General features: G+C 37.7%; 1 protein-coding gene across 3 annotated transcripts in view; it reads right to left on the bottom strand.

Moving 5' to 3' along the window:
- Nucleotides 1-3,070: 3,070 nt before the first annotated feature.
- HNRNPLL (heterogeneous nuclear ribonucleoprotein L like) overlaps nt 3,071-12,631 on the bottom strand; it is a 39,281-nt gene continuing 29,720 nt past the window's right edge. For all 3 annotated transcript variants that reach the window (XM_059188560.1, XM_059188557.1, XM_059188559.1), the window contains 5 exons: nt 10,800-10,921; nt 9,926-10,127; nt 7,352-7,409; nt 7,171-7,269; nt 3,071-4,129 (listed from right to left, as the gene is read on the bottom strand). In XM_059188560.1, coding sequence (XP_059044543.1) covers nt 4,074-4,129; nt 7,171-7,269; nt 7,352-7,409; nt 9,926-10,127; nt 10,800-10,921 — 537 coding nt within the window. In that variant the 3' untranslated portion in view covers nt 3,071-4,073. The remainder of the gene's footprint in view (nt 4,130-7,170; nt 7,270-7,351; nt 7,410-9,925; nt 10,128-10,799; nt 10,922-12,631) is intronic.

Raw genomic sequence — 12,631 nt, 5'->3', positions numbered from 1 at the left:
TTTATTTATTTGAGAGAGACACACAGCAAGAGAGGGAACACAAGCACAAGGAGTAGGAGAGGGAGAAGGCAAGAGAAGGGAGCCCCATATGGGGCTCGATTCCAGGACCCAGGGATCATGACCTGAGTCAAAGGCAGATGCTCAACGACTGAGCCACCCAGGTGCCCCAAGCTTGCTACCCTTTTTTAAGATCTTATTTATTTGAGAGAGAGGGAGGGAGCATGAATTGGGGAAAGAGGCAGGAGAGGGAGAAGCAGACTTGTCACTGAGCAGGGAGCTCGACTCAGGGCTCAGTCCCAGAACCCTAGGATCATGACCTGAGCTGAAAGGAGATGCTTAATGAACTGAGCCACCCTGGGAGCCCAAGAAGGCTTGCTACTTTACATGGCCCCTTAATGGACAAAGTCTCTTGAGCCAAAAGGCCATATGGAGACAGGAAAATTTATTGCAGTTATCTTTCTTACAAGGACCTCTGTCACCTGAGGAACTTTTTTTTTTTTTTTTATTTTTTAGATTTTATTTATTTATTTGTCAGAGAGAGTGAGCACAGGCAGAGAGGCAGGCAAAGGCAGAGGGAGAAGCAGGCTCCCCGCCGAGCAGGGAGCTGGATGTGGGACCCCGTCCCGGGACACTGGGATCATGACATGAGCTGAAGGCAGCTGCTTAACCAACTGAGCCACCCAGGCGTCCCTGAAGAACTTTTTAAGTGAAGTAAAGCTCCTTGAGCTTTTGATTCTTAATTATGGAAGAAGGCTCTACGGCCAAAATCGCTTTGCTCTAGAGAAGAATGCAGTATCACTGGTAACTACTAAAAAGCAGTTACCTAGCAACCTATCCCGACAAATAGTGAGTTTAAAAAAATGAAACAAAACTGACCCTATTTGGCCATTTTTATTCTCAGTTCAGTCCTAGAAAACAGTATGGATAACCAAATCACTATGATGCTGGTCAGTCTCATGTCAGCTCCAAGGCAGCTTTGTTTTATTTGGGGTAATACCCTCAGCAGGGAAGTGGGGACCTTAATAAGCAGCTTATATTCCTTAACTCAGTTATACAGACGTATTATCAAATATTTAATGGAATTTAAAGATTTTTTTTTTTTAATTTATTTAACAGACAGAGATCACAAGTAGGCAGAGAAGCAGGCAGAGAGAGAGGAGGAAGCAGGCTCCCAGCTGAGCAGAGAGCCTGATGCGGGCCTCGATCCCAGGACCCTGGGATCGTGACCTGAGCCGAAGGCAGAGGCTTTAACCCACTGAGCCACCCAGGTGCCCTATTTAATGGAATTTAGATATGGAATAGGATTTCAATTCTCAGAAAACAAACTCAAAGCTAGTATTATTTCTTTCTAGCTATAGAATATGCTCTTTCATGTTCTCCTAGTAAAAGTGGAAGGATACGTTGTTGTTAAGGCTAAGGGAAAAGAGAACATTGCCAAAGCCAATTCCACTCTAGGATCAGATAATACTGGATATAAACAACAGTGATGCCCAAGTAAAGTGTCAAAGACAATACTGATAGCAACAGTATAGGGCTGACATACTAGAGCCCAGAGCAGCAAGGTACAACTTAACATACTTCAGGGGCGCCTGGGTGGCTCAGTCAGTTAAGCGCCTGCCTTTGGCTCAGGTCACGATCCCACAATTCTGGGATGAAGCCCCACATCAGACTCTCTGCTCAGTGGGGAGTCAGCTTCTCCCTCTGCCCCTCCTCCGCTCATGTTCTCTGAAATAAGTATTTTCTTAAAAAACATACTTTATACCTTAAGAATTTACTCATGATTTTGTTGGGGAAAGAGTATTAGGAGAGAGTCCATAACTAAAAATCAGTATCACTCAGGGGTGCCTGGGTAGCACAATCAGTTGAGCTACCAACTCCTCATTTCAGTTCAGGTCATGGTCTCGGGGTCTGAGATCTAGTCCCCCATCAGCTCCGTGCTCACTGGGGGGTCTGCTTATGACTCACTCTTCCTTGCCCTCTGCCCCTCCCTTCTGCACTTTCTCTCTAAAACAAACAAATCTTTAAAAAAAATTTTTTTTAAAAGTTAATACCACTTAAACCAAATCAAAATTAAATAAGCCCTGTCACAATCGAATTTTTGTTTCCTAAAATTTTAGATACAAAATAACTGTAACTATTACTATTACTTTTCAGAAGAGGGGAAGAGAAGGAGATGATTATTTACATGAACTCAGAAGTTACTTTTTTTTTTTTTTTCCAGAATTTACCTTTTAAAATGAAGACATCTTAATTTTGCAATGAATGTGGAAAAGTATTTATAGGGGAAGGGGGGAAAAATTTTTGTTTATTGTAGACTTAGGTAAACTTGGGTATTATTTGGCAATGAATGAATGAGGAATGTATGTACACAACCCAGTACCATACTCTTAGTTCACACACAAAGTTACCCTTGGCAAAACATACTGTGTTCATCATTAAGAGTCTAAAACGCCTCTAGACTGAATTTAATTTTTTCTAGGTCTTTAAAGAGTTAAAGGGACACTGGTCCACAGATATTAAAATTCAAGGGGAAATAAATGTTAATGTGTGTTTAGGTTCCATCTTAATTTTCTATTCAATAGCTCTAAAACTTTTTAGACCCCTGTCAGTCTCACTTTATAAGAGGATTAAGGCAAACTGTCTTTTTAAAGTTAAAATTCAAAATAAAACTTACAAAAGATCTAAATGGAACCTCTATTTGTAAAATTTGTTTAAAAGTCTCAAGATCAAAAATTGCTATTGCCAATATAAACTTCAATTATTTTGGGTAGATGAAACATTCTTTTTTTAAAAGATAAATATAAAATGGCTATATCACATTTTTATTATAAAAAAGCTATGAATTTGGGGTACCTGGGTGGCTCAGTTGGTTAAGCAACTGCTTTGGCTCAGGTCATGATCCCAGGGTCCTGGGATCGAGTCCTACATTGGGCTCCCTTGCTCAGTGAGGAGTCTGTTTCTCTGTCCGCTTTATGTGCTATGTCAAATAAATAAATAAATCTTAATAAAAATACCATGTTTACAGCTTCCTTATTAAATATTACTTTCCAAAAAAGGGGAAAAAAACAGATCCAGTGGGAGAAAGAATGTTTAATAAATGGTGTTGAAACAAATAGCTATCTGTTCGGAATAAAAATAAAATTAGATCCTTACACCTTGCACCATGTAGAAAAATACATATATTACTCATGGATTCAAGAGTATAAAATAAAAATGCAAGTACCCAAAATTCTACATACAATTTTAAGGGGTTCACGGACTCCCTACAGCCCATTCATGGATCTCAGGTTAGGAACTGTTAAGCATAACTTCTATTAAAATCTTAATGCCAAATTCCAGATGTATTTTCAAGATCAAGTCACATGCAACAAATGAAGATGAACACATTAACTCATTGTTGTAACTTTATAAAATCTCCAAACTGTAACTAGAAACAGAGGCATGTCAATACAAATGGACAATGACTTAAAAAAAAATTACATCAATTTAAATAAGTTTGAGTGCATACTGTACAAGTGTATCCATGTCTGTTAGCCTTTCAGAAATATAAAATCAGCTAAATCTTTAGTACTTAAAATTCATTATGTGCAATGTTATTCTCAAACTTGATTAAAATACTTAATAAATACAAGTTATGTTTAATATGAATAACTGCAACATACTTAAACATCTAAACATATTATAGGAATTCTGTAATATTAAAATGCAATACTTTCACCTGCATTAATCTCATACACAATGGAAAAATACTTGCAGATAATCAGCATTAAGAATGCAAATATATTTTCACTGTGGAAGAAAAATAATAAGATTAGAAATCATATATTTGTGTAATCTACAAGGAACCTGTAGATAGTCTACATTATGACATTCTATTTTAAAATGAAAACAATTCAATATTTAACTTTACAACAAATTTACTCAAGGCAAAATATTTGTTTATTACGGAACAGGATCTTAAGTCAAAGTAAGCAAGGCAACATTAGATCAACCATCTTAGAATTCTTTTTAATGAAGTGTAGCTTTAAAATTGTAATAAAGGTGAACATAAATTCTAACATGCTCTTCTCTTCTTATAAATGGGATGATGTAGAAAAGCAAAGCTTCAATGTGTAGGGATTGGAACCATCTGCAAAAATTAAAAAACAAAGTTAACTGTTCACTTCATCAACCTTTCAAGATTATCCTGAATTAGCAGAGTAAATTATTTCACCTTTTTATAAAATCAGAAGCAGAAACGTAAAAAAGGAAACTTTCTAGGTAAGGTAAGGGTAAGATTACATTTGTACATCTCTACCAGCAGGTAAGTTACATGAAGGCAGGGACTTTGTCCACTGCTACATGCCTACTGCTCTAAACCTTATCTGACACATAGACACACTCAGTATTTCCTAGTGAATTAATCATTACAGGTGAACAGTACGGATTAGGCTTATGTCCATCAGCAAAGCTCACTCAGCAGAATGTATCAGAATGGCAATTCCTCTGTAAAAGCCAGTTCAAACTGAAAGGGAAGTAATCAGAGAGGGAGACAAAAAATGAGATATTCTTAATTCTCGGAAACAAACTGAGGGATGCTGGAGGAGAGGTGGGGAGGTCAGGGCATGGGGTAATAGGGTGATGGGCATTAAGGAGGGCACATGATGTGATGAGCACTGGGTGTTATATGCAACTGATGAATTACTGAACTCTATATCTGAAACTAATGATGTTCTATATGTCAGCTAATTCAATTTATTTATTTATTTTTAAAGATTTTATTTATTTATTTGACAGACAGTTCACAAGCAGAGAGGCAGGCAGAGAGAGAGGAGGAAGCAGGCTCCCTGCTGAGCAGAAAGCCCGATGTGGAGCTTGATCCCAGGATCCTGGGATCCTGATCTGAGCTGAAGGCAAAGGCTTTAACCCACTGAGCCACCCAGGCATCCCAGCTAATTCAATTTAAATTAAAAAAAAAAAAAAAAAAAAAAGCCCATTCAAACACAGCCTGGAAAATGGCGTAAGAATGGAATGTACAGGAAGATATTAATAAGGTGAAAAAGTTCCAGGAGATCTAGTATTAAATTCTAAAACTTCTCCAAAAATCAAACAAACAAACAAACAAAAAAACTCCACAAAATTTTTTCCATTTTATACATTTCTAACTTTTCAGACCAGGCAGATAACTCCTCCTCAATTAACTGTGCAAAGAAACAATCCTGGTATCCTAATGTATTAAAAAAATTCAAAAAAATTCTTAATCCCTATAAAGGAAAAAGCACATAAATTAACAAGTACTTGCATGACACTGGAGAGGATAAAAAGATAAATAATCGTTCCTGTCTGAAAGGAGTCTAAAATACATCGAGTATGTCTCAAATATGCATATAATTTTAAAGCCTTTAAAAACCTTCTAACACATATTAAGCTTGATTTACTACTTAAAATTAACTTTTGTGACAAAAAGTTAAATGAAAGGAGGTATTCCTGGGTTTTATCCTTTAATTAAAATTTTCAAACATAAAAAAATATATAGAATGGTATAATAAACCCCAATTTATCTATCACCTAGCACCATTTAGATCCAGGATCAAAATAAAGTACACAGGGGGCACCTGGGTGGCTCAGTGGGCTAAAGTATGCCTTCTGCTCAGGTTGTGGTCCCAGGGTCCTGGGATTGAGCCTTACATTAGGATCTCTGCTCCACGGCAAGCCTGCTTCCTCCTCTCTCTGCCTGCTTCTCTGCCTACTTGTGATCTCTGTCTGTCAAATAAATAAATAAAAGTTAAAAAAAAAAAGTACACAGCACAAAGCTTCAAAAGTTAAATACTTGAGTGTACTTTGTGTGGTAGAAAAAGAGGCCATTACCATTCTGGAGAGAATAAACAGTGACAAGTTCATTTAACACAAATTAAAACAATGGAATACCATTTTTCTTCTAACATACTTGTTAAAGACTGAAAATCTGACAAGACTCAGTGTTGGTAAAAAGAGTATTGGGAAACGGGCATTTTCACACACCACAGTTCGAAATGTAAACTGGTGCAACCTTTTTAAAGGGCAATCGAGCAACATCTATCAGAATATAAACCTTTATGTTCTGCAGTACTAGGAAATTGCCCTACAAACACAAAATGTGCAATGATAAGGATGTTACAGCAGTAGAAAAAAATCAATTGGAAAAACTGTATTCATCAGTGGGGAAATGCGTAAATCAAATAAACTGTGGTGTATCTCTACTATGAACAGCTACTCTGGGGTGCTTTTTAAAAAAAAAGTAGTAGCTTTGCATGTGCTGATATAGAAATAGCTCAAAGACATATTAAGTGAAAACAGCAAGGCACTGAAGAGTATGTATAGAGCAACCATTCTGTGTAACTTTTGAAAATGTAGATATATATGCACTGAGGAGGAGGAATGAAAGGAAGACAAATAGTTTAGAAGTTGTAGAAAGCTTTAACTTTCATTTTGTACTTTCATGTGCTGTTTTAAGTTTTTTAACCATATAAATGTATGTATGACTTTCTTCTAGAAAGATGAACAGGACTGTGGGAGCCAACAACCAAGATGGCCCCAATGATCCCTATCCTCCTGGTATTCACGGCTGGAGAGCCCCCTCCCTCACTGTACCAGAGTTGGTCTGTATGACCATAAGAATACAGCGTAAGTGACAGTATGTCACCTCCAATGTTAGTTCATAAAAGACACTGTGACTTCTGTTTTAGTCTTTTGCTCTCATCCTTCTTGGATCACTCACTCTGAAGGAAACCAGCTACTATGACGAAATGGCCCATGTAGCTTCACTGGACTTGCAAACCACATAAATTTGGAAATGATTTCTCAATCCCCAATCATGACTTGAAATGACTGTATACCCAGACAACAGCCTGGCTGCAACCTCAAGAAACCCTAAGTCAGAAACACCCAGCTCAACTGCACACAGAATACTGACCCTCAGTTTGCTGTTCAAAGCTGCTAAATTTGGTAATCTGTTACGTAGTAAAAGGTTAACTAATGTAAGGATTGTGTGGGTTGTGGGATTTATATGCCTTTTTTCTTCATACTTCTCTATATTTAAAAAACAAACAAACAAACAAAAAAAACCCCCAACCCCGTAAATGTTATTTTAAAACTACTATCGATGTTTCTAAAGTAACGCCTACTGAATAATTATGGCACAATTTTACTTACTTGGAACTCTTATCTGGTAGTGATTAAGTGCTGTAAGGGCTTCTACGGCATCAGTTTTACACTCCCATTCTAACAACCCAGAAAGTGTTTTGGCAGAAGCTAAAACAAAACAAACACAAGTCCAGTTATTTGCTTGTCATCAGCTTAACCAGAAACCTTAAAAAGAGGAATGTGCACTTACGTTTTGCATCAAACACTTTATATTTGATGAATGTAAGAACTTCATGGTCATTACATAACTGTCAAAGAAATGTGAAACTCCATTAAAAATATGGCCAAAATAATATTCCTGCCTTTTTTCTTTTAGAAAGCAAACTTTATGGGGGCACCTGGGTAGCTCAGATGGTTAAGTGTTTGACTCGTTATTTTAGCTCAGGTCATGATCTCAGGGTTGTGAGCACTGGAAGCCTGCTTAACATTCTCTCTTTGTCCAAATGGCCAAGAGACACATGAAAAGTGCTCAACATCACTCAGCATCAAGGAAATAGAAATCAAAAAAACCACACCTCACACTGGTCAAAATGGCTAAAATTAACCAGTCAGGAAACGACAAATGTTGGTGAGGATGTGGAGAAAGGGGAACCCCTCCTACACTGTTGATGGGAATGCAAGCTGGTGCAGCCACTCTGGAAAACAGTATGGAGGTTCCTCAAAAAGTTGAAAATAGAGCTACCCTATGGCCCAGCAACTGCCCTACTGGGTATTTACCCCAAAGATACAAATGTAGTGATCCGAAGGGGCATGGGTACCCAAATGTTTATAGCAGCAATGTCCACAATAGCCAAACTATGCAAAGAGCCTATCTGTCCATCAAGAGATGAATGGATAAAGAAGATGTGGTACATATATACAATGGAATATTACTCAGCCATCAAATAACTGGAATCTTGCCATTTGCTATGAGATGGATGGAGCTAGAAGGTATTATGCAATGCAAAATAAGTCAATCAGAGAAACACAATTATCATATAACCTCACTGAGATATGGAATTTGAGAAACAAGGCAGAGGGCCTTAGGGGAAGATAGGGAAAAATGAAATAAGACAAAACCAGAGGGAGACAAACCATAGGAGACTTTTAATCTCAGGAACCAAACTGAGGGTTGCTGGAGTGGAGAGGGGGTGAGAGTGATGGGGTGGCTGGGTGAGGGACACTGGGGAGGGTATGTGCTATGGTGAGTGCTGTGAACTGTGTAAGACTGATGAATCAATCACAAACCAATACCCCTAAAACAAAAATACACTATTAATAAAAGTAAATTAATTAAAAAAAAAAAAAAGGCATCCGACTCATGATTTCTGCTCAGATCAAGATCTCAGGGTTGTGGGATCTAGCCCCGCCTCAGGCTGCATGCTCAGTGGGGTCTGCTTAAGATTCTCTGTCTCCTCCTGCCCCTCCCGTCCCCCACTGAGGTGTGCACACTCAAGTGAGTAAATAAATCTTTTTACTTTTATTTACTCACTCAAGTGAGTAAATAAATCTTTAAAAAAATTCTGCCTCTCGCTATGCCCCTCTGCCTCACCCCTGTGTGCACACACATGTACTCATGTTCTCACTCTCTCTCTAGAAAAAAGAAAAAGTGATCCTATGGCAGCATTTAAGTCTGGCATGAATAAATGAAATCAAACATGTTTTAGACTGTTAAGTTCTATGAGAAAATCAACTTTAAAAAGGGATGTTCAATAAACTAATAACTTCATGCTATACAATAAAATCACAGATTTATAGATTTATAACTAAAATATGTATTCTCAGAATTTATCTAGTATCTAAGGTAGGGAGTGGAGTTCCAGTAAAATCAGTTCTTTTCTGAAGCATTTCCTACAGTTTGGCAAAAAAGAAGGGATACATAAAATTTTGCTATGGGCAAGATTTTGTTTCTTAAAGATTTTATTTGTTTTCATAAGACAGAGAGCATGAACATGAGTTGGGGGAGAGGAGGGGCAAAGGAAGAGGGAGAATCAGGCTCTCTGAGCAGGGAGCCTGATGCAGGACTTGAAAAAATGACCCTGGGATCATGACCTGAGCTGAAGGCCGACCCTTAAACAACTGAGTCACCCAGATGCCCCCTGTTATGGGCAAGATTTAAGGGCATAATAAAAGAGATGTTTTTTTTTTTTTTTTTAAGATTTTATTTTTATTTATTTGACAGACAGAGATCACAAGCAGGCAGAGAGAGGCGGGCGGGAAGCAGGCTCCCCGCAGAGCAGAGAGCCCGATTTGGGGCTCTATCCCAGGACCCTGGGACCATGACCCGAGCGGAAGGCAGAGACTTTAACCCACTGCACCACCCAGGCACCCCATAAAAGAGCTTTCTGAATGGAGAAGTCAGGTATCTCATTCTAATTCCAGCTCTCAAAAAGACCAAGCCACAGGGCGCCTGAGTGGCTCAGTCGTTAAGCATCTGCCTTGATCCTGGGGTCTTGGGATTGAGTCCTGCCATCAGGCTCCCTGCTTGGTGGGAAGCCTGCTTTTCCCTCTCCCACTCCACCTGCTTGTATTCCCTCTCTCTGTGTCAATAAATAAAATTAAAATAAACAAAACAAAACAAAAAAAGAGCCACAAACCAACAAAAGACTAAAAAGACTAATGCAGATTGGGGACCAGAAAAGTCCAATGGTCAAAGAGGTAATTATAAAGACCGAAATAAATAAAAGAATACTGATAACATCAAATGCAGATGATGAATAAAGCAAGACTTTAAAATGAGGCTAAAATATTATAAATTTTAAAATAAGAAATAGGATTTCTTTACCTTTGTGAAAGTCTCCTCTGTGACACACAATGGGACATTATAATAATGCAACACACATGACGGTGGTTGGATTATATTCTTAGATGCTTGACCAGCACTTGTAAAGCGATTATTTTTGCTCATTGCAAAATCTTTGTAGCTACTTGTACCATCCTCCAGCTCAAATATTTGACTGGGAACAACTGAATGTTGTTTAGACACACTAAGGATTGGGAAGGAAAAAGGTACAGAACATACCTTGTTAGACAAAAAGCAACAAGTAGGCAGTGTCAAAATATTAATATCTAAGCCTGCATCAATTCTGACAAATAAGACAAAAGTAGATATTTAAATATGATTTATTTAATATTTTAAACATTTACTTGAATGTTTAAGTTATGATCCATCACTCTTATAGTTTAGGTATATTCTCAAACTGGGAAACTTTACATAAAACTTGCCCATTTTTTTTTTTTTTTAAAGATTTTATTTATTTATCAGAGGGGGGGCAGAGAGCGAGCACAGGCAGACAGAATGGCAGGTAGAGGCAGAGGGAGAAGCAGGCTCCCTGCTGAGCAAGGGAGCCAGATGTGGGACTCGATCCCAGGACGCTGGGATCATGACCTGAGCCGAAGGCAGCCGCTTAACCAACTGAGCCACCCAGGCGTCCCTAAAACTTGCCCATTTTTAACATGCTGTTTTATCATAACATTAAAAACTAGGTATAGGTGGGCAAAACCTGAATTATATGACCCTAACATATTTTGTCTAAAATGGTAACATTATAGGTGCTAGTTTCAAATGTGCTCTCAATTACATTAAAATATTCTGAAACTGAAATATCTAATAAAAATGATTTTTAATACTTTTTAAATTTACCACTTAAGATAATTACCAAACATTAAGTCTTTTCCCAAATAATTTGACATTGTTAAGATGTGTGACAGCTCTTTCTACAGCATACTCATCACCCATTTCTACCAGTGCTGTACCAGGAATGGTCTTCATAAATTTTACCTGTAAATACAAAAATCCCAAAAAGGTGACTATTTATTTCCCTTCTACAGTAACAGAATTTCTTAGAGAGAATATACAGAAGATCACCTGGAATCTTACTTTACTCCACTGTGCTATTAGACCCTTGTAATTCAACAAAGTTAAAAAGGAAGACTATAATTCCATTGTGTAGCACAATGAAGAAGAGCACAGGTTTACCCTGGCTCTGCTATTTATTGTGTGATTTGGGGCAACTTTCTTCTCTGAGCCACAGGCTTCCCTATAAAACAGAGATAATGATAGTATCTGGTAGGGCTCATCAATATTTATTCATTCAACAAGTATTTACTGGGTGCCTAAAATGTTTTGATAAACATTGTGCTGGGTGCTAGGGATTAATGGTGAACATAAAAGACACTGTCTTCTTGAAACTTATATTCTGGTACGTAGGTCAAAAATTTTAAAGTAAGTAATAATTCCCAACTACTCAGAATGCTGTTAAAGCAAAAAACAGGATGCTATAAGAAATAATGCATGATGGCCTTGAGACAGCACTGCCAGCAGGAAGGCTTGTACAAGGTAGGGGCAGTTTCAAAAACAGGCATACTTCACAATACTTCATGACATCTTGGGCCGAGGCCATACTTATCCTCTTATACCATTCTAATTTTAGTAGATAACACGACCATAATAAGGGTTAAATGGGTAAAGTATGATAATTCAGCTAGTACCTACTTTTTAGAAACGCCTTAAATAGCTATTCTGTACCACTAACATTCAGAACACCTTGAACATACTTATTTGTTAGCCTTAAAAGAAAACTACAAATGTATTTACATAACACATGCCACATAGCATTTATATCCACCCTTGCAACTACCAATTTTAATGGGCTCTCCCAATGTTTTTATACCATACCTGCACTTGAACAAAACTTGGTGGTAGCACGACTTTTCAGTTTTACTTGAAATCAGAGCCCAAAATGGGGATTGATCCCAGGACTCTGGGATCATGACCCAAGCCAAAGGCAGAGGCTTTAACCCACTGAGCCACCCAGGCGCCCCTATACGGGTCTTTTAAAGGATTACCATAGCTTAAGTTTCATGTATCATAATTGTTTAAAATACAAAAAAATTTTTGACATGCGAGACTGTAATTGTTCAAGTTTATTAAACAAAGTGATTTAGGTTTCTAAATCTAGAGACAACTAGTTCATAACAGAAAAGACAAAGATATCCTAAAGATGTTGATTAAACTGATTCTGATTGTCTACAAATGCAAAAAGCACGAACAGAAAAGTAACAGAAAAGTAACATTACGTGGTAAGATTAAAATACATATTAAAGCCCATTTAGTTAACAAACGTGCAGTCTCTAAACCTTAACTAACACCTAGGTGTCTAAGATAAATGTCTCTGTGAAAAAATCTGAACTACTTCTCCCAATGTTGCTAAATCTGTTCATGTATTCCTGGCAAGTTATGTAAGAAGAAATACCCCATATGTTATCCCTAGACCAAATGTAGGATTTTCTTTTTCTTTTCTAAATGTGGTCAAATGGTTATGTTGAGGAAATTCTTCTTTCAGAGAGTTTCTGAGTTGCTTTCTCAGTTCAAGGAGCCTTTATTTTGGAATTAATGAACCAAGAACTCACAGACCAACTTTTCAAGCCATGCTCCTGCTCCCACACATTTATGACTCACATGCTTGTACCTTTTTATTATTGTGAAAAG

Source organism: Mustela lutreola, chromosome 9 (assembly GCF_030435805.1).
Source record: "Mustela lutreola isolate mMusLut2 chromosome 9, mMusLut2.pri, whole genome shotgun sequence".
Classification (NCBI taxonomy): Eukaryota; Metazoa; Chordata; class Mammalia; order Carnivora; family Mustelidae; genus Mustela; species Mustela lutreola.
The sequence above is the reverse complement of the archived record's forward strand: the minus strand, read 5'-3'. Positions and strand labels throughout refer to the sequence as shown.